Raw genomic sequence first — 21451 nt, forward strand, 5'->3', positions numbered from 1 at the left:
TAAAGGGCTGTAAAGGGATCAAGTAAAACCAAGACCCCTTCCTCTTAAATTGAAAAAATTTAAGGATCGCCTTCAAAGACAAATCCCTTCCTAACCTACGGAGTTCGGCAGCGAAGGCCGACAAGTGCCTCCAAGAGTTCGGAGTCACTTGGCCTAAAGGAAGCTGAAAAAAATCTAGTAAATCTATAAAGGCGGAAGGGAGGGGGAAACGAAGCCCGCATTCTAAGCAGGCCTCGTACACGGTGGCGTACCCCTCCGGCGGGGAGTCAGCCCTATGATCACCGTCAGGTACCACCGCCTTCCCCCCAGGAAAAAAGTATTTTTCGGGTAGGGATATCACAGTATCCTTACTCAAAATACTATGGAAATACTCTACGGTCTTCTCCCCGGACTCTTTCCGGCCAGAAGACCCCTTATCCCCTTTCCTACCGCTACCCGACTCCGAAGAAGAAGAAGACATTTTTCTTACTTTTTGAAGGCGAAGAAAGTCTGAAGAAGCTCGTGAAAGCGGAAGAAAATTTCTCGAGAAAGAGAGAGTATAGAAGACGCAACAGCAAAGGTGTTCAAATGAGGAAAAAGGAGCATATTTATCAGATTCGGGAAAGATTTCGAGATCGTTGCGCCGTTTCGAATCCCACCTTTTCAGGATTCAACGGCCGGATTTTACTGTCGCATTTAATGCAGGCACGCGCAAGGCACGTCCCCTGACGTCAGCCTCCCCCTTACCATTATCCAGAATGCCGAAGTGACTCACCTCGCCGAAGTGATTCACTTCGCTTTTCGGGGGGGGTAGTGATGGGGTACGAACTAAACCCTAATGGCAAGCCCAATAATAGTGACGGCCCATCAGCCCAGAGCCCAAGAAAGAGTATCTGTTCGGCACCAAAGAGTTCGGCACGACCAAAGAGTTCGGACTCGGCCTACAGCTCGGTAAAAGCCGACCAGTCAAGCTCTCCTCTCAGATCGGCAAGAGCTGATCGGTAAAGTCCAGCAGTTCGGTCTCAGCATTCGACCGAACTAGGAGTTAGTGGACTCATGAAAGGCCTCCACGACCTCCGCTATACCCACGATCTATTTAGTGGTACGAAGCAGTTATTGAGCAGTTATTGCTCACCCACGATCTTGTTAGTGGGGCTGCAAACCACGACCTTAGTTCAATGTATAAATAGAACTTAGATCAGATAGAAAAGGGTTAAGCTCTCTAGAGATAAAATACCATATAGCAAGTCTGTGTTGTAAGCTGTAATCCCAGATCAAGCAATACAATCTTGCCCTCCCTTCTTCCCGTGGACGTAGATTTACCTCAGTAAATCGAACCACGTAAATTCTTTGTGTCGTAATTTTCATTCTCTACCAGCATTTACTAACATCAGAAATTCGCGGATCCATCAGGGTCCAAGGGGCGGCAGCCCCTGGCTGGGGTCGAACTGAAGGACCAAATTGCAATTTTATAACCCGCCAACAATCAGTTATTTTCGGTTGTGAAATGAAGGGATGCAACGTTTCATCCTAAACCTCTACATAATCCAACATCCCCGGCTCACTCCGCGTTGAAATGAAGTTCAAAGAGCCGTATATATAGAGTTTTTAAAAAAAATAAAAAAATTCCGGACGTCCGACCGGGACGTCCGACCCTTGCCACAGTGGCGGACGTCCGCCCGCCCGTCGCCGGGACGTCCGAGGACACCCGACGTCCTCACGGGACGTCCGTATCCGACCTAAACGCCACAATGGCGGACGTCCCGGTCGCCCGTCGCGATGTCCGACCGGATGTCCGACCGGACGTCCGCCATTGGAGATGCTCTAAGGGACGGTTAAAGGACGGTATAGAGACAGGGTAGTGGATGGGCTTAACTGCAAAAAAAAAAAACTTTCATTTATCCATTTTTATTACTCTTATCTTTCTTCACCGTTGATCAATCAAGATTTACCCGTTGGTCCATCAAGAGTTTTCAAGAAGCGAGTTATTGATGAAATGGGCTGCTTTGCATGGATAGGAATACGTTTCTGATGCTCGAAATTCGCGTATATATATATATAGAATAGTTAGAGAATTTGGGTGTGTTCCTCTTTTTGGGGTGAGTCAGTTGAAAAATGGGGTGTTTTTCCTGCTTCGGATCATCGGAGAAGGAAGTAAACAAGAGTAGCAAAGAAGCGTCAAAGAAGGATTTTGTCAAAGAGGGTTCAAAAGGTCAGTCCAATTCCATTGTTAATACCCTGAATTCAGCTAACTTGGTTTGTGCATTGCCAGGATTTCCTGTGTTTGGTTGAATTTTGAAAAAATTAAAAATGATTTGGGTTTCTTGATATCTGGATTATGGAGTTCTTGGTAATATTCTGAATGTGATTATTGTTGCTTTGTTTCATCAGTGAATGCATGCTTGCTTAGAGGGAAATTGTTAGTGGTATTTGACATATTCATTAAAATCTTGCTTTTTAGATTAGCCAATTATAAGATTTATGAAGGTATGGGATAAGCTGTGGATATGATGAGAAACTCCATTCTTGATATGTCGATTTTGGAGTTCTTGGTGATATTCGTTTTTTTTATAAATGTGATTACTGTTTCATTGTTTTATCAGTGAATGAATGCTTGTTTCATCGGAATTTTGCTTTTTAGCTTAGGATATGTGATCAATGAAGGTATGGGATAAGCTGTGGATGTGATTAGAAAATACATTCTTGATTGTTTTATGCATACATTGATATCTTGCAGATAAATCAAGATCTCAGGATGGTAAGGATAGTAAGAAGGAAATGACAGTTACGAAACATCCTGCGCGCATATTCACATTCGAAGAGCTTTCTGTAGCAACAAAGTACTTTAGACCAGAGTTCTTGCTGGGTGAGGGCGGGTTTGGACGCGTTTTCAAAGGTCAACTAGACACGGGAGAGGTTGGCTACCCTCGTTACTTCTTGAATTTGACATGCTTTATATGGTTGTGAGAATAGTTGCCTTGTGTAGACTGTTGCAGTTAAACAGCTTGATCGGCATGGCGATCAAGGGAGTCGAGAGTTTTCAGTGGAGATTCTCATGCTTAGCCTCTTGCACCATCCAAATCTTATCAGATTGATCGGGCATTGTTCTCAGGGTTCCCAACGTCTTCTAGTATATGAGTTCATGCCATTGGGATCGCTGGAAGACCATTTACATGGTTAGTAATTCTTTCGACTGCCAAAGTGCTTTTGATTTGCAAAAGTTTGTTTTGTATATTGATATCGAAAGAGAGATTTTGTCACTTGTGTATCCTGATAGTCTATCCTGGATTATCTCATCATCGTGAAACATTACTCATAAATTTGAGTTAGTTGGCAACTTACAACTTTTCTTAACTTCTTTGTGTAGCATTTGGACTTAAACTGATATATCTTCTAGCAATACAGATTAGCTTGTTATTCTTGTATTAAGTGTTAGAACAGTCATTCTACTAATAATAGTATCAACGGAAGGCAGATAATCATTCATTTATGTAGCATGTAGACCTCATTGATATACTTAGTTCTCTAGCAATTCTTGTCTATTTTAAGTGTGTAGATGATGATTGAAGTAGTGAAGGCCTGCCAAAAATTAACAAACTGAAACTATATTGATTGGCGTGAGAATCTGTTTGCTATGAAAAATGTAAACTTTGACACTTTTCTTGAATGAAACAATGATTTGTATACTTTGTGTGAAACGCCTTTCTATTTACTAACCTAATTCGTTACGATATTTCTTCGTAGATCTTCCACCGGGTCAAAAGCCCTTGGACTGGAATACAAGGATGAAGATAGCAGCTGGAACAGCAAAGGGATTAGAATACTTGCACGACAAAGCGAATCCACCAGTCATACAGAGACTTGAAACCTTCTAATATTCTTCTTGGTGAGGGATACTTCCCAAAGTTGTCTGATTTCGGGCTTGCCAAACTGGCCCCTATTGGGGATAAAACTCACGTCACTACGAGGGTGATGGGGACGGAAGGTTATTGTGCCCCGGAATATGCTCTGACTGGTAAGCTCACCCCAAAGTCAGACATCTATACTTTTGGGGTTGTCTTTCTTGAAATCATCACGGGGCGAAGGGCTGTCGGCAACGTGGGTGGAGGGGAGTATAATCTCGTCGCATGGGTAACATATTCAATCGTCCTTTTTTTCCGAGATATATTATTTATACTCCGATTCTCATCTTGAAATGGACACAGGCGAGGCCGTTTCTCAAGGACCGAAAGAAGTTTCCAGGCACTACCCGATTCGTGGACTCTATCGGGCACTATCGGTGGTAGCCATGTGCGTGCAAGAGCAAGCTGCATTGAGGCCTCTAATAGGTGATGTTGTTACTGCTTTGACATATTTGACATCGCAAAGGTACGACCCCAACGCACCCGCCTCCCTGAGCCGAGGAGGTACGCCAAGGCACAGGGATACATGCAGGAGAATATCTGATGCCGACAGCTTGGAAGATTTGGGGCGAGGAGGCTGAAAAGGCTCACCTTCAGTGCACAATAACTCGAGAGACTCTGATTCTAAAAGGGTGAGCCTGGACAGAGAGAGGGCCGTCGCTGCAGCCAAAGCGTGGGGAGAGAGCGGGAGGGAGAAGAAGCGGACGAGTGATGACACGGGCAACGACAAGTGTGAATAAAACCTGGTATGGTTGGCTGTCCTCTCGAGTCTTGGCTACAATATATTGATGAGCCATTGGTGTATAAAAATGTTGGTTGATGATTCGATTATGTAGCTAAGCCTAATAGGGAGAGGGAGTAATATTTGTCTAAATCATTTTTTTGGTCTCATGTTTGTCCAATCTTGTCCATACAGTTAGCTCTGGCATCCATTTTTCACATCTCAATTGACAAGAAATATTATTTCTAAAAATGAATATTCAGTTGGCATATCCATGTTTGCAATATTTTACTCATTGTAGGGTAGGACATACATACTATGATACTACTAGAAAATATAAGTGAAGTGGAATAAATTAGTGGAGCATAAAGTGATAAAACCTAGTTACCAATATTGTAAAAGTCAAATGGGACATAATATTGAACTTTTCAAAATGACAAAATGAAGGAAGAATCAAGTAGTATAGCACATGATATTAGAGATCATATACATATCCACAAAAGTTTGTTTTTTATTCGAAGAAATGCTCTAAAGATTGACGAATAACAACAACAAAAGATCCAAAAATAACATACTATAAACAAAAGAAGCTTTCCAAAATCACTAAACAACATCAAAAATCTTTTGCCAGGGAAAGAATTGATCAAAAACACAAGAAAATAGTAGTAAATGGACAAAATATCACCTAGAAAAAGTAGTTGCATAGCAACTCAACTGTCAAGTTCTTAAAAAACAAAAAAAAAACACATGACAGAGTCTTCAATTAACACGAACTTGAAATGTGTCATACTCTGTGCTAGTCGACAGCAACTAGGACGGAGTGGGGGATTTAAAAAGCTGTATTTCATAACAAATGCTAAAAACACAACATTTGTATATAACAAATGCCATTACGGTTTGCACATTGATACAACAAAAGATATCCATCATCCATCATAAAGTAAATAATTTCCTTCAGCTAATAACACTACATAAGAGTCACAGTAGCTTAACTAGTAAGTGGATAGACGAGGCTCAATTTTAAGACAGTTAAATGGATCATTACCTCGTATACATATATTCTGAATTTGTACAACTAAAGCGTCTATTATCATTACCAATAACAAAAGCAGTTTGCAACCTATTTGTGATCAATCATTTCCTCTTCTTTCCCTGGCAAAAGGTTTGGAGAAAAATGGTTAACATCATATAATATATAGCAGTTAATAGAATATATCCAGAGAAACATACCGAGCTCACATAGTCATCCATCGATGATTGCTTCCGCTTCTTCATTGTTGATGGGGGGCTCTCTGCAGCCTGTCTAGCAGCAGAGCGCTTGGATGGGGTTGTGTTGTTCTGCTGAGACGAAAGAGAAGAAATGCTAAGAAACTGAGCCAAAGACAACATGGTTATTCCAATGATTGAAGAGGAAGGTACAGCATATGCAGTTATGCACCTTGGCAGCTAGTTTCTTCTCTTTGCGTGCCTGCCTCTCCCTCTCATCGTATTCCTGGTTTTCCTTCTCTACCAGCCTAATTAGTGTATCACATCTCCTTGCAAGTTCTTGTGTGGTACGAGACTTTATAAACCAATCGAAGCGAAACAAGGGTGAAGTACGGAAGGCTGCCTTAAGCTCATCCCAGTTACCATATCCAAGCTTATGGACCATGCATATCTGAGATGAACAAACACCAGTTATTACAGGAATGGTAAACAAGAGATCCAACGTATTCAAAGAGTCGAGCTGATTAGTCAGAGTCTAACCATGAAGCGATCACATTCCTCGTTGTACAACTTCCCTTTGTTCTGGCCATACTGGATCTTCAATTCCAGCCAAGGGTTTTTATAGCGATCCAGCTTCTTCCCAATTGCTTTCATGATCTCATCCTTCCGTGATATCCTGGCCTCTCCTCTTTCAATGCTTTTGATGATCCTATCATAATCTGATGAAAAAAAGTTATACGAGTGTAGAATTGAAATTAAAGTCATAATGTCACTAAAAGCTGAAACCTCAATGCTTACCATTGAGTTCTTTGTATCTATCCGTAAAAACTTTGGCATATCTTTCAACTTCTTCCTCTGTTTTCCCTTCCATTTCAGAAGCAATACCACTAACATCATTCCGACCATACTTCTCACAGGCCCTAATAAAGCTGTTAAAGTCTTTTCTGCTCCAAGCCGAAAATCCCTAAAAACCAAAATTAAATTAAATAACAAAAAATCAGGTAAAGCTCAAGCTAACATCAAGCAATGAGCAAGGCAAGTTAACTTACTTCTTCCAGTAACAGCTCTTTCTCTTCCTGCTCCTCAACCGTCAACGGGTCTCCCACATCTAGGTACAGTACAGGAAACATAATCAGCATATGATTCAGGCAAATAAGTACATGAAATTCTCAAGAAAGAACAAACCTTCTTGTTCATCCACGTCTATGGTATCTTTTATTTGATTTCTTTGATGTGTTTGCTGAATTCAAAGACACAAGTAAGAAGTGATAAAGTGCAGATATTTAAGTGTTTCATTTCTCTTAAGCACGGGTATTAACGAAAAGATAATTGGAGTATCAAGTGCATTGGCCTACATGTGTTTTAAGAGAGAGCAGGAGAGAGAGAAAAGTCAAAGGCAATTGCACAATTAGAAGTCCTTATTGCTCCCTAAAATGGAATGATACACTTGGAATGGGACAACTAAAAAGGAAAGTGAGACACTTTGAATGGGACAGAGGGAGCAGGAATAAGCTGGACCCGTACCATAAGATGACGCACTTCTTTCTCATAAAGCTCGCTAAGACGCTGTGTGTTGAAGAATTGGAAATCATGCCTGACAAAAGGTGACATGAGCTTTAACATACATAAGTCTTAAAAGTACTCAACAATTCAAACAATGAACATAAAACACTTACAATTGCGGCATGCGAGGAATTCGAGGCTCCTTGGGCCTAGCAGGACCACTTTGACGCATTGTCTGCTTGAAGTACTCTGATTCTGAGTAGCTACACATAAGTAACAACAAATGGATTAGTCTAGCTGACAACAAATTGACAATTAAGCATGTGATTAGAGAGGTTGAAGAAACGTACTTGCGTTTCCTTTCTCTTTTTGGAGGTTCAACCCAATTATCACTGACAATTTTCTTAAAATCTAACTTATTTTCATCCTTCACAAGTGAAAAGAATACAAATTAGTTGGGGGCAGGAATAACATAAAACCATAATAGCCAGCAATAAGCACAGTATCTACACCTTATCATCGTCGAAATCATACAAATCAGCAGCTGGAGAAAGTTCATAGCTATGTTAGACAAACTACTAAAAGATAAATAAATGGACAAAAACCATAAGAGGTCAAGAATATGAAACATACTGTCATCCATTTTGAATTTGATGGCATCTTCAGTAAATTTTTTCATCTTGGCATCAAGTTCAGCTGTTGCTTCTTCTCCCTTGGCAATTATTCGATCTATATCCTCATCAGTGATCGTGCTATCTTTGGAGCTGAAAACCATTTCAGCTCCGAATCTTACCATTTGCAACAACTCATCCTTATTCACAGCTGCAACACAGAGAATCAAATACATAAATAATTCACATCAATATTGCCAGTGAAGGAAGCAATATTAGTGAATGCAAATGACTCTCACTCTTTTGTTCTGCTAGTCTCCCTTGCTGGATAACCAACGCATCAAGAGCAAGCTTCTTATACGCCCTTTCAATAACTTTCTCCTCAATTGTGTACTACATAGTATCAAATGATAAGTCATAGAAACATTGGACCTCCAGAGCACTTGATATAACTATAAAATAATGACAAGACAAACCTCCGTGCAGAACCGGAAAACTTGAACCTCCTTCTTCTGCCCTATCCTATGAGCTCGATCCTGAGCTTGTAAATCAACCTGTGGATTCCTGCAATCATATTGAGCCTAGCATTATAATTTCAAAAGCCAATTCAATAGCCTTAAAACCAAAACAGTAGAGAAGCAAACTCTTACCAGTCACTATCATAAAGAATGACAACGTCAGCAGTTGCCAGATTGATACCAAGACCTCCAGCCCTAGTTGATAGCAGAAAGACAAATTTCTCACTTCCTGGTTTATTGAAGCATTCAATGGAAGCATCTCGATCTTCTCCTCCTGTATTTCCATCAATTCGGCAATAGAAGTACCCACGGAACATTAAGTAGTCCTCGAGAATGTCTAGCAGCCTTGTCATCTGATGTATGAAATAAAAGAAGTAATGCATTATGGGGAAATCCAAAAGTAAAAGGGATAAAAAAACATACAATAAATCTAGTCAATCGGTAAGAGGTATAAAATTCTGAAAGTAGAGACAAAGTCGGTCATGGTTCCAACCTGGGAAAATATCAAAACCCTGGAATCACGCTCCTTTAGTTTTGGCAGCAACTTATCAAGAAGAACCATCTTGCCTGCAACCACAACAGATAGAAAACTCTCAAACTAAACAAATCTGAAAAGGAGAACACAAATTAGAGCATATAGAGCTTTTTTCCTCCTTGATAGTCTGATAACCTTACCAGCATTTTCAATTAGATGTTCCCCTGTGCTATAAGGTGGGCCAGGCTCCGCACCTTGAAACAAATATGGATGATTGCAACATTTTCGGAGCTGCATGGCTATATTAAGAAGGCGTTTGCGTTCTCCACCAGCATTTACCACCTCAAGATCTTTCTGTAGCAACGCCTTATAGTATTGCTTTTGCATTTGGGACATACCAACTTTAAGTATTGTCTCCTTCTTGGGAGGTAAACCTTTCTCGACATCAGATTTTAGCCTTCTAAGAAGGAAGGGCCGGAGAACCTGGTATATCACCAAAAAGGACCACAGTGATAGATTCAGTCAGACAAGTTTATATCTAATTCTAGTAATTTTGTGCCCAAGGAAACAGATAACAGCATAAATATTTTCACTATACAAGAGAAAATGGCATAGGAATTGCAGAACTCTTTGTGATGTAATACAACAATTGGATTATCCAACATATAGATCGGAGATGCTTATGAATTGATCAGCCTACAACTTTCATGCACTTTTTGATTATTATCAAAAATAAGAATTACGCATTTTTCCATACAGAATTATCATAACAGAACAATTGCATACCTTGTGAAGCTGTTGGACAACTTCATGTTCGTCATTTTCACCAGAAATTTGGAACCACTCATCAAACGTCTCTGCAGAGCTAAATATTTCTGGAAGCAAAAAGTTGAGGAGAGCCCAGAGTTCATGAAGATTATTCTGCAAAGGGGAAAAACAGCAGACATACAAAAAACTAACATCACATCTCAAAAGACATGAATATAATCAAACATAAATCTCCTATAAATAAATCATACATCAGCAGGCATAACAGACCAAATAAAAAACCCCAACCAAAAATACTTTCACAAAGTGTAAATCTTGAAGATTCCATAGGACCAAATTCAAGAGAAATAAAAGTTCCTGCAACGAAAATAACCTCAAACTAATTGGACATCAAATTACATTTTAGATTTGTAAAGTTCCAAAGAAAACATGATTTTATACCATACCATACCTCAAATCCAGAACACTACTAGTGTAACAGTTATTGCAAAGCTCATAAAAATTTTTCAGACTTAGCAACTGTGACAAAATAAATCATCACCTGAAGTGGTGTTCCAGTAATAAGAAGTCGATAGTTAGTATTAAAGAGCCTCATCGTTTTTGAAAGAAGGGAATTCTCATTCTTAATTCTATGGGCTTCGTCAATAATGATATAGCGCCAACTAAATCGGCGCAGCATACTCTTCTCTTTGATAGCCATCTCAAAACTTGTTACACAGACATCGAACTTGCCAGCAACAAGTAACTCCTCACGAATATATCTCTGGAAAACATAAATAAGATTTTTTAAATCAAATCAGTTAGAGCACAAGGCCTGAAAAAAATATCTAAAATTGGCAGGGCAAGCTTACCCTCTCATCAGGATTTCCAAGGAACTTTACAGCACGCAGTACAGGGCAAAACCTTTTAATTTCATTCATCCAATTTCCAAGTGTGGATTTTGGAGCAACAACCATGTGAGGACCTGTAATTCCTCTGAACTCGTGCAAGTAGCCCATCAAGGATATTGTTTGCAAAGTTTTACCAAGACCCTAATCGAAATACAACACACTGATATGAATACAAACACCATTATCAATAAAAGGGGGAAAGATGCACCAATATGTTTGAAAATTCCACTACTCTCCATATATACCATTTCATCAGCAAGTATCCCATTAATGCCATTCTCATACAGCCGAATCAGCCAATTTAAACCAGCTAGCTGGTAGTCCCTCATCTTACCCTGAATACCTGCAACAAAGGTAAAAATTTAGCATAGGATGCCACACCATTTCTCTAAATAACATTATAGGGACCAAATACAATTACATAGTTGCCACCAAATTAGAAACTTATACAATAGAAAATAAACATAGGACTATGACACTCACATAGCAGTGAACCAATCTAGAAGAAATCTTACAAGAGGGCTGCACCAATAGTCTAGTGTTTCCAGTGCCAGAAAGGCCATCTTCTTCCTCTTTAAGACACTCTTCATCTTCTTCCTCTTCAGTTATCTTCGACGCATGGCGACCCCTAAAAGGTGCAATTGGAGAGCACAAGAAACATAAGATTTATTTCAGGCTAGCATCTAGTTTGGCTACTGATGATGACTATATTAACAATGTGAATAAGAAAGATAATCAAATCAAAATGACACTACCCACCTTCCCTTGCCCTTTTTCTGAACAGATTGATCACCCTTGGCAAAGTGAGCAAATAACTCAGTTTGCTGTAACAGATAGTTCAATCGACCCTTTCCTTTGTTGTTCTGAAACAAGGTAGATCAAATCATTTATAATATGCAACGCCAATGTATTCATTATCAAGTACCAATTCATATTGGGAAAACACACCATGTCAGCCTCAATAGCAGCATTCTGGTCATCAAGTATTTCTTGTATTTTCTGCTTTTTTACCCGCTGCATTTCTTTAAGCCTTGCTCTTTCACGCTTTGCAGTTTCATTTGCAACAACATCCTCTTCCTGAAACCACAAACGAAAGCTTCAGTACATCTCTAAATAGTAATACACCAACGATAAAATGGTTATAGAAACATAAATCTGCGTAGCTAATAAATAAAAAAATCAAATGTATCTCAATGGGGGAAATGCAACTATACTGTTGTTTATTTTTTTAAAATTCTCCAAATTTAACCAAATTATAAGAACAATTAAACTTATTGTCTAACTAGTAAATTTATCCCCACCCCGTTTCTACACTCTTTTACAACTAGCAAACCAGATAAAAACAAACCTAGCTAGTTCCATCCTACAAATAAGAAGAAAACACAACTCAACCACTGATAGAAATCCGTGGGTTCCATCCTAAAACCAATTGGTGATAGGAGGAGGGGCCCATGAGACTTATATACTAGTTTCAGTTTTATCTTGACACCGATGTGGGACAGTTATATGTTATATTTTTAGTTTCAATTGCCAACGACCACAACCTGGCCACAGATCCGTCAAGCTACACCGTGCAGTAGTAAGACAGCAAACAATTACAACAAAAAAAGACGAAACCCGCAAATTCAAAGTAATTAAACCTCAATTTCATCATCGTCCTGAACAGCATCATTGGGAGCATCCTCGTCGTCGGAATCTTCAGCGGTGCGAGCCACCGCCTCGAGCTCGTCGTCGTCTTCTTCGTCATTGACCTGGTCCTTGACCACCTCCTCCTCGGCCGAGGAGCTGGTCAACGAGTCGTCGGATGAGTCCTTTGCACGCGAGGGCTTCGCCATTTCCGAGGGTTTCTGTGATTCAGCTCCGCTTCGAAAAGCAGTAGCGTTTGCGGTTTTAGGGGAAAAAGCGGAGAAAGAAAAAAATGTAAAAATGGAAATACTTAAATTGAAATGCAACCGACCAATTGCGCTAGCGGGTTTGGGTTTAAATAGCTGCCCCAAAATTGTTTGGAAATTTATTTTGTTGGACGTTTTCCCGCCATTTGCTTTGGGGTAAAAAAAATTAATATTCCTTCCACTGGGTTGGGCTAATGGGCTATGAATTTTGTTTTAAATCTACTCAGAGTTTTAATTTGAATACTCCAGATAAGAGCATCCGCAATGGCGGACTTCGCCGCGGAATTCCCACGGATTTGCCGGAATTCCGTGACGGACGTCCGTCATTAGGCACGAATGGCGCGGATACGGAATTCAGCTGAGGACGTCGCAGGTCCGCGGCCTTCCGCGGAATTCCTTGCGGAATTCCGTAGGGACGTCCGCCGTTGCGTCGACTCCCGCGGAATTCTGATTTATTTATTTATTTTTTAATTATTGAAATGTATTTTTTTAAAATTTGGTGAAATGTTCTTTTCTTTTTTAAATGGATTTTTTTCCCTATTTGTGTCGTAATTTAATTCCGTAACTTGTTTACTTCCGAAAATTGGTTCATTTGTGAATTTGTGATTTTTTTAAATGTGAGAATTCCGTCGGGAATTCCGTAGGGGAATTCCGCCACTGTGCAGTGGAAAGTCCTTATGACGCAGCAGAGCAATGGAAAGTCCTTATGACGTGGCAGTGGAAATTCCACGGGAAAGGGCGTCGGGACATCCGCACCACTGCGGATGCCCTCATACAAACATCAATATGCAATTGGGTTTATCCCAAATTGAGACCCGTCAAACGGTCACGGATAGGAATTTGGGGATACTCTATATATAATGGATTTGATGGACTGATGGGAATAGAACCTTGAATGGATTATAAGAAACAAAAGAAAAAATGGGAAAAAAGGATGGGAAATTGTAAATGTGAAGATAAAAATAAAAGAATGAACAAGTCTAGTTGTATCGGACATGAAACATGTCATTTGGGTCAGGTTAGATAGATTCAGGTTATGGATTTGAAACCGAAGTCAAAACTGAAATATTATAAATGACTAGATAATGAATAGATTTTGTTGTGATCAGAATAAAATTCGTTGGTTCACGTAGCGGGATCTTCTACTAAGAACAAAAAGACTTCAAATACTACGATATCAGCAAATCACGAGTTTAAGCACTACGACATTGTGCCAAGAGAAGATCGTCCCACTGGCCACAAAGCTGTCATGAGAAAAGGCTAAGGGAAAAGGCTCAACGTTCAGTAGTGCGATTGAGTCAATCAAAGTTGACTTTTATCCCAATGACCTCTAAGCCGATAATGAAGACGTTGAGGTCCATAATGAAACTAGAAAGAGATAAAAACCAATAAAGAGCAAAAAGTTGATCATGTTTGGCACGATTTGAAGATTTGACGTGTTCTTTCTGAGTAATACCCCCTTTGTTACATGTTAGTATAGACGTATCATTGTTAGCATTTGTTTTGAAAAAATAATAGTACTCCTAATAAATAATTTAAGTGAAGAAGGAGTAAAGTAAAGAATAAACCTCTGTTAAGGTGGAACAGATGGGGAGTACTACTCAACTCGATCATCTTGTAAGATAGATATTTTGAATAAAATTTCAAAGTAAATTAAGTAATAATATCAAAATAAATTAGCTTAACAAGGAACAATAATTTCTATCTAAATATTATAAACCCATTAAGTAATAGTACATTAGTTGAAATTAAATTTAGCTTGACCAACAACCATATTCAACTCTAATCATTTCCCAACTTATACAGATGAGGATGAAACGCCGTTTTCTTCTTCTCGTCTCGATTTTCATTTTAAGAGGTGAAGTGAAGAATACCATTGAGCTATTGTGGTAGTAACATTCATTCACGGTTTATCTTCTAGTACTACTACTTTTTAGCCAAAAACACCCTCCACGTGCCGTGCACGTGTAAGATTTTTTCGTGAATCATCTCTATTCCATAGTCATCATATTTCTAACAGACAAAACATTTAGTTTCCAAGCAATATGCTTAATTTACGGCTTCACCCCTGTAAAACTTTAAAATACCCTCATCCAAGTACATGCCGCTCCTTCGTAAACCGGTTTCGTCAGGGTAGGTTCGGCAAAATAAAATACTCATGTTGGATTTTGAAGAAGGCCCATATTTTTCAAATACTTGCACGAAACATCAATTATCCACATGCCCTTAATCAATTCGATCAATCCCTTTTTCGACGTCGTTTTGCGCCTTCCCATCTCCACTTGGCAACCTTCCACCGGCTCACGTTCGCCGGAAAACGACTGCCCCTTTTCAAATTGGAGCGCGCAATTCGATTTTAGGGAACTTTTTAATAAGGTGAATTGCTTGCATTTTTTGTTATACATCAATGGTCGAGGTCAAACTTCAAATTTTGAGTTTATTCCGAGTTCAATCCATTTCTTAAATTGGTTTCTTCTGCAGGGCATGGAAAGCAGGAGCTGGCTGATTATTGCAATTCTCGTATGTTCGGTGACTTTATCATCATGTAGAGGTAATCCTTTTTTTACTTTGGATGTGAAATTTCTAGGTAGCTTTGCCGTTTATATCTCTGGTAATCGTGGAAGCAAATTAGTTTCCGTGCACGAATTCTTGTAGGGTGACTTTGAAGTATTTAATTGGAGTGTTCTGAAATTATTCCTTCTCTTTTTAGCAATATTTTTGTGACTTTTAGTTTTCGATTTTGCGAGTTTTTATTCACCAAATAGTTTGATCCTAGTATGGGTAAATGAATAAATTGATAACCTGAAAACCGATGCTTTTGAATTGAATTTATATTTCGATCTTGAATTTTATTCATGGTTGGAAAATCTACCCTTTGGTTGCAGAACTCAAGGTGACAGTCAAGCATAAGCACAACCATAAGCAGCATGACTCGGCAAAGTACAATCACACTCTTGCAACAATATTGGTGCAATATGCTTCAGCAGTAAGAGTCATCTTGAAATGCATTATGTCGTTGCTGGTTAGATTCAAAAATATGATTTTTGCATGTTTGATAAATTGGTTTTCTAGCCAAATTATTCCAATGTAAGCTGTGTGTTGAACACCTTCTCGCAGTATTTGATTTAAATATTTTGTATTTTACTCGCATAAATAGGATTATCCTGAAACAATTCAGGAGACAAGTTTTGTGGGTTTAATGGTCATTTCTAAACTTCTTACACATCAATCAATCAACTGTTACCTTGCAGGTATATATGTCAGACTTGACTGAGTTGTTTGCATGGACTTGCTCAAGATGTAATGGTTTAACAGAGGTAGAACTGATAGATGGTAGTTGAATAAGACCCATAACTTTACCTTATAATGAAGGCTGAAACAGTTGCTCTTGGATGCAGGGCTTTGAAATACTTGAGCTGATCGTTGACGTAAAATGGTGTCTACAGGTCTGGAATTTGAGTCATCCTTAGTCCTTAAACTTTTATACTAGATGTTACTTATACAAGCTCTAATACTGGAATGCTTATTTATGTGTGACAGGGATTTGTTGGTTTTGCAGCTAATCTTAATGCTGTTGTTATTGCATTCAGGGGAACACAGGAAACCAGGTTTGCTATTTCTCTTGAGCATATCGCGTTCTATCACCTCCATGATTCCTTAATTTACCTCAAAGCTGTTTCACGATTAAGTGATCCAATTTCAAATACATTGAAGCTATTCAAGAATGATGCTGGAGTATCTACTTGATTTCAATAGCTGCACAATATTCATGTAATTAAATTTTAGTTTTCCCATTTCATATGTATTATTGTACTATGATTGCAGTATTCAGAATTGGGTGGAAGATTTGTTCTGGAAGCAGCTTGATATCAATTATCCTGGAGTTGACGGTGCAATGGTATGTACCATCAACTCCTGTTGTTCTTTATGAAAAATAAGTATTTGCAGAATGCTTTTATCATCGACTCATTTTCCGTTGCTTTAGGTTCATCATGGTTTTTATAATGCTTATAATGACTCTTCATTACGTCCTGGAGTTCTAAGTGCTGTTCAACTAGCAAAGGAGCTATATGGAGACACTAACATCATGGTAACAGGGCACTCAATGGGAGGAGCAATGGCTGCATTATGTGGACTTGATCTTCGTGTAATAGTCCAAAACCTTTAATTTTCATGCTTATGATGTATTTTGGCTTTTATAGTATTGTATATCAATAGAGAAAAGAGGTCTCTGAGGTTTAATTCAGTCTTCAGCTTCAGTAATTAAAATGGTTTTGGCAATCGCATTTTTTTTCATCTTTTGATAATCTAGTTTAATTTAGTTGGATATTGGACCATCCCAAGGTGTTTGGCAATTTATTGCTTTTGGCTAACTCATGAAATGAGAGCTATATGCAATCTCTTTCCATTTACTGTACCAAAAAAAATCCATTTTTCATGTGAAATTGTTTTGAAATATCCACATGATTAGTGTGTGAATTTTCATGTTTCATATTGGATTATGATTTTAGTACCGCTATTTTTATTCCTATGGGAATTGTGCTCTGAATTTCTGTCCCTTTTCAGCTCACTCTTGGAGAGCAGCAGAAAGTCCAGGTCATGACGTTTGGGCAACCTAGGATTGGAAATGCTGTTTTTGCATCATACTATAGCCAAGTTGTCCCGGACACCTTTCGTGTCACACATGGAAATGATATGGTGCCTCATTTGCCCCCCTATTACTCTTATTTTCCACAGAAGACATACCATCACTTCCCAAGAGAGGTAATGGTTTTACACCATGTTTACATCCGTGTGTATATATATATATAGGGGTGTGTTAAGGTCCTTCGCAACTTTTCAGTACAAGCTTCTTTTTAATCACAACCCTTGGATCATTGAATTGGATGGTTGTGATGATTTGCATTATTACACTATAATGGTGCATTATTAGTCGGTGTGCATTATGCAACTGAAAATCTGCATTATTACACTATAATGGTGCATTATTAGTCGGTGTGCATTATTCAACTAAAAATCTGCATTATTAAATGACACGTGGCATCAATCTAACCGTCGCATGACAAAATCGTTGGGCTGAGATTAAAAAGAACAATAGAACAAAAGATACAAAATGGAAATGATTACATCCCTATATATATATATATGCATGTGTGCGTGCCTTAATTCTTAGTTACCGCCTGTCCTTTCTTGAGTTTCTGGTCCGTTTCCTTCTTCTTTTGAAATGATTTTTATTGAATACCAGAACATCTTTTAGATTTCAATCGTATCCAGCGCCAATTACTGCCAAACACTTATCACAAAGAATGTTGCTATCATTTATGAATATTACAAAATCTAGAATCTACCTATCAAATCACTCTCAAGTCTTAACTTCTTTAGATAAGGGTTGAATTGGAAAATCTTCCGAGGCTTGCACACTCGGTCTCTACTAAGGTTACTTTTATGTCTATTCGCTTGTGCTTGATACATGTCCCGTATAGGTGTTCAATGTCACTTTTTTGCAATAAGTTTCATCCTTAGACTTCGTCCCATTTGCCATTCAGGTCTGGATCCGCGATCTTGCATTTGGAAGCTTTGTTTATACAGTCGAGAAGGTTTGTGATGGTTCTGGGGAAGATCCAACATGTAGCAGGCAAGTATATATTTCCCTCTAAACTCTTAAGGAACTGTGTTTGTGATCCATTGGATTCTTGCTATTTCTATTACACGAAGTTTCGAACTGTCCATCTATATTCAAAATGTTTCATGCGTTTCTCAAAACCGTTCTGTAGATCGGTGAGGGGAAACAGCATTGCTGATCACTTGATATACTATGGCGTTGAAATGGGATGCAATGAGTCGACTAGCACGTGCAGGATTGTGATGGACCGGGGTCTTGCTGCCTATGGCTCGACAGATGTAGATGGGAATTTCGTCATATTGAGGGATCCACCAAAGTCGGTCTTGAAATTAAATGCAGACGGAGGCAATCGACACACCCTGGTTTAGATGTGCTGAATCGGGCCAACCACACCAATTTTTCTTGAGGTGGATTGTAATCAGAGCTCATATTCATTCAAAAAAGCAAAAAATAAGAAACTGTACATACATCTTATTCACATGTAACACCAAAAATGTCTTCTGTAAATAACAGCTCTCACAGCATGTATTAGTAGACAGAATTTGCACTTGTAAATAAAGTCCTTTTCTCTGCAATTTCATATTTGTGGCAATCAGCTGATTTATCAAGTTTTAGACCTGTGTTGGAGTTAGGTTGCTCGTTACATGTTACAGCGGATGAAATGTATATATATGTGACGTATCTATATATTCCTCTCCACATAAAAACATCAAGAAAACACATAAATTTTTCATAATGTATCAAAGCAACTTAGTTTTGAGGTACATATGGTCTGAAATTTTGAGGGGTGTGACAAATTCACCATTATGAATAATCAAATACATGAGTGCAAGTCTAGAAGATGACGATACACAAGGATTGAAGACTGTATAAGTATGATTTTTCTTCTTCAGTTTCCCTTCACATCAGCTGCTGCTGCTGCATATCCTCCTGCAGAATCATCGACACGAACACTACAGTAAGAGATCATAATGTTCGAATTCAAGACACCAAAATTAGAATTAGATACATACATTTTTCATCAGCATGATTCTTCTCTTCTAGAGAAGGTTTAGACACCAAAATTAGAATTAGATCCATACATTTTTCATCAGCATGATTATTCTCTTCTAGAGAAGGTTTTATTTCTTGATACAACTCTTCTACAAACCAAAAAAACAACATAAATTTGAATAATTAATGACCAAACATAAATAAAACCACCTTATGTAATCAAACAACACGATCTAAATTCTAAATCATCTGATAATTTCCATATGTATACAAACCTTTTCCTTCGTTCCCTTCTCCCCCCGCAACTGCAACCTTGCTTTCTTCCTTAACCACGCCGTTTTCATCTCCAGAGATCTTCTCCACAGCACTAGAAGCAGAAGAAGCGATTCCTACTTGCTGAGAAACCACATCGTCTTTATCAGCCTTAACCTCATCTTTCTTCTCTTCCTTCAACTCCTCATTCTTGATCTCTTTCTCTTCTTCTCTCTCCCTCACAGCCTCGATGACTGCAGCGCTCTCTCGCTCCTCAACATCAGCCTTCACCTCCTCTTTATTCTCTTCCTTTAATTCCCCACACTTAATGATTTCTTCCTTTTTCTCATGCATAATCTCTGCAACAGCAGCAGCCTCCTCTTTCTTCTCTTTCTTGACTTCTTCTTCCTCGGCCTCAACAAACTCGGATTCCATCTTGTTGGGAGCTAGGATTTCATTCTTCTTCAAAATAACTGAATCCTTAACAGCATTATTTTCAGCCACAGTTCCAGCATTTCTGGGAATTTCAGCAGCTTTTGGATCTTGCTTTTTGATGCTCCTGCTCTTGCTCTTGGTGATGGTGTTTTGTGTTGCCACAGCGTGCTTTGATTTGCCACACCCCATTTTGTGAGTGTGTGTTTTATGAGGTTGAGAGTGAAAAATGGGGTCTTGAAATAAGGGAGTGAAAAATGGAGTCTTGAAATATGGGAAGAAAGAGAAATAGAGGAAAATGGTGAAACTTTTTCCCCCTGATTTCTCTTCTGAGTTTCTCCCTACAATTTATGTTCTGATTTAAGAGGGTGTAAGCAACGTTTTTTTTGTTGGTATTTTGAAGATAAAAATATTTTCATGAGTAATTATGGACACTCAAGAATATATATATATACATACAAATGCAGTTAAAGAAAATATGTAAAAATTAATTTTGACTAATAGTGTTATACATTTTTATTAATGACAAATAATTAAACTAGTTCGTTTGTTTAGTGAAGTATCTACTAGTTGGATATCATAGCTTTTTTGTTTAATTTGTATTTATAGGGAAATTAAAGACAAATGGTTTTTCTTACTCATGATGAAAATTATACCGCTGTTATTTGCATTAAGCTTTTTATTTTCATGAAAGAACATTTGTAATTTGTCTTTTTATCATGTACTAAAAGTTTATTTTTGTCATTATAATCTCTGAGTATTAAACAAAAATGTATTTTCTTGACGTTTCATTTGTCTATAAATGATGCATGCCTTTGAAGCACAAGATAGTCTGGCTATTAACCAAGCTAAGTGAACACATACATGAATATGAAAATAAATTTAGATAGCCTGCAGGCTGCGTGTGCGACAGTTGATGATATTGATACCCAAGTCTATGGCTTTCCTCCATTAAATATTTAAGTTCAATACTGAATTGTAAAGCCATATTTAATTTCGTTGTATACAACTTTTGCTTCTACATGCATTTATTTAGGATTTGTGTGGATGGATTTTCCCAGAATCATTTTTTTCTTACTTAGTTAATATATATCGTTAAATAAATTTTAAGAGTAGTAATATTAATTAAACTTACAAGCATCAATAATTTCAATTTTTCACGATTGTTTTATTTGTATTTATGCTATCAAAAGAATGAATTTTTCTTATTCTAACGAAGCAATATTGTTTTGAGCATCACAGCTTCACAAAATATAATGTTTCGTAAATAGATAAGACTTTGAAACTTGGTAAATTAATATTGGGATTCCAAGACAATAATTAGACCAAATTTAATTACTCAAAATATATATTACCCCAACTTTTAAACATGAGAATTGTAAGTTTCAGTTGAAATCAATATCCAAGAATCAGTTTCCAACCACCTTGTTCTGACAAATACGAAACAGTTAACATGGAAGCAACAGCTTCACAGGGATTTAACTGTCGTCAAGAAACAGTTCACTTCAATTTTCTCGAGAGATTGCTTTCAATGTCTGAGATTCTCTAATTGGTTAGAATGAGCGGTACTCGGTCCCACACAGCCACCCCACTCCTGTCCTCTGTCTCGCAGCAATTCATTGCAACAAGATCTGCCCCTTCGTTGCCAACTGCGCTACATCCCTACAGGCACCTCAAAGCAATTCA

General features: G+C 38.3%; 3 protein-coding genes and 1 pseudogene across 4 annotated transcripts; 2 read left to right on the forward strand and 2 right to left on the reverse strand.

Moving 5' to 3' along the window:
* Positions 1-1975: 1975 nt before the first annotated feature.
* On the forward strand, positions 1976-4813 carry LOC121764421 (annotated as a pseudogene).
* A 643-nt stretch (positions 4814-5456) lies between these two features.
* Positions 5457-12514, reverse strand: LOC121783224 (ISWI chromatin-remodeling complex ATPase CHR11-like). 2 transcript variants are annotated; one of them, XM_042181245.1, is made up of 25 exons: positions 12214-12514; positions 11522-11650; positions 11333-11436; positions 11089-11201; positions 10819-10916; positions 10535-10714; positions 10225-10446; positions 9702-9836; positions 9116-9398; positions 8934-9007; positions 8573-8793; positions 8399-8486; positions 8222-8315; positions 7945-8133; positions 7824-7855; positions 7662-7738; positions 7485-7574; positions 7333-7402; positions 6994-7048; positions 6858-6916; positions 6607-6772; positions 6349-6527; positions 6041-6259; positions 5833-5940; positions 5457-5754 (listed from the first exon to the last, which is right to left on the reverse strand). In XM_042181245.1, the coding sequence occupies exons 1-25, from the start codon at positions 12406-12408 to the stop codon at positions 5737-5739; spliced, it is 3198 nt and encodes a 1065-aa protein (XP_042037179.1). In that variant the 5' UTR covers positions 12409-12514; the 3' UTR covers positions 5457-5736. The 2 variants fall into 2 exon arrangements, with proteins under 2 accessions (XP_042037179.1, XP_042037172.1); XM_042181238.1 differs by having other exon boundaries at positions 5833-5943.
* A 2073-nt stretch (positions 12515-14587) lies between these two features.
* Positions 14588-18663, forward strand: LOC121759339 (lipase-like). The gene is made up of 11 exons (XM_042154896.1): positions 14588-14841; positions 14947-15016; positions 15351-15451; positions 15717-15782; positions 15864-15911; positions 16006-16073; positions 16291-16363; positions 16451-16612; positions 17032-17229; positions 18012-18100; positions 18240-18663. The coding sequence occupies exons 1-11, from the start codon at positions 14686-14688 to the stop codon at positions 18454-18456; spliced, it is 1248 nt and encodes a 415-aa protein (XP_042010830.1). The 5' UTR covers positions 14588-14685; the 3' UTR covers positions 18457-18663.
* A 134-nt stretch (positions 18664-18797) lies between these two features.
* On the reverse strand, positions 18798-20067 carry LOC121771765 (translation initiation factor IF-2-like). The gene is made up of 2 exons (XM_042168638.1): positions 19357-20067; positions 18798-19018 (listed from the first exon to the last, which is right to left on the reverse strand). The coding sequence occupies exons 1-2, from the start codon at positions 19955-19957 to the stop codon at positions 18978-18980; spliced, it is 642 nt and encodes a 213-aa protein (XP_042024572.1). The 5' UTR covers positions 19958-20067; the 3' UTR covers positions 18798-18977.
* Positions 20068-21451: the final 1384 nt, after the last annotated feature.

The sequence above is a fragment of the Salvia splendens genome, chromosome 2, assembly GCF_004379255.2.
Source record: "Salvia splendens isolate huo1 chromosome 2, SspV2, whole genome shotgun sequence".
In the NCBI taxonomy this organism is placed as follows: domain Eukaryota; kingdom Viridiplantae; phylum Streptophyta; class Magnoliopsida; order Lamiales; family Lamiaceae; genus Salvia; species Salvia splendens.

Bases quoted from the DNA above. Each gene is read 5' to 3' on its own strand.
- LOC121783224 (XM_042181238.1), bottom strand. From the start codon at position 12,408: ATGGCGAAGCCCTCGCGTGCAAAGGACTCATCCGACGACTCGTTGACC. The intron at 8,134-8,221 runs GTGAGAGTCATT...TCTGTGTTGCAG, and splicing joins GAGACTAGCAGAACAAAAGA to CTGTGAATAAGGATGAGTTG. The intron at 6,260-6,348 runs GTTAGACTCTGA...TGTTCATCTCAG, and splicing joins AGGAATGTGATCGCTTCATG to ATATGCATGGTCCATAAGCT.
- LOC121759339 (XM_042154896.1), top strand. From the start codon at position 14,686: ATGCCCTTAATCAATTCGATCAATCCCTTTTTCGACGTCGTTTTGCGC. The intron at 15,452-15,716 runs GTAAGAGTCATC...GTTACCTTGCAG, and splicing joins TGGTGCAATATGCTTCAGCA to GTATATATGTCAGACTTGAC. The intron at 18,101-18,239 runs GCAAGTATATAT...ACCGTTCTGTAG, and splicing joins GAAGATCCAACATGTAGCAG to ATCGGTGAGGGGAAACAGCA.
- LOC121771765 (XM_042168638.1), bottom strand. From the start codon at position 19,957: ATGGGGTGTGGCAAATCAAAGCACGCTGTGGCAACACAAAACACCATC. The intron at 19,019-19,356 runs GTTTGTATACAT...ATGATTCTGCAG, and splicing joins AGAAGGGAACGAAGGAAAAG to GAGGATATGCAGCAGCAGCA.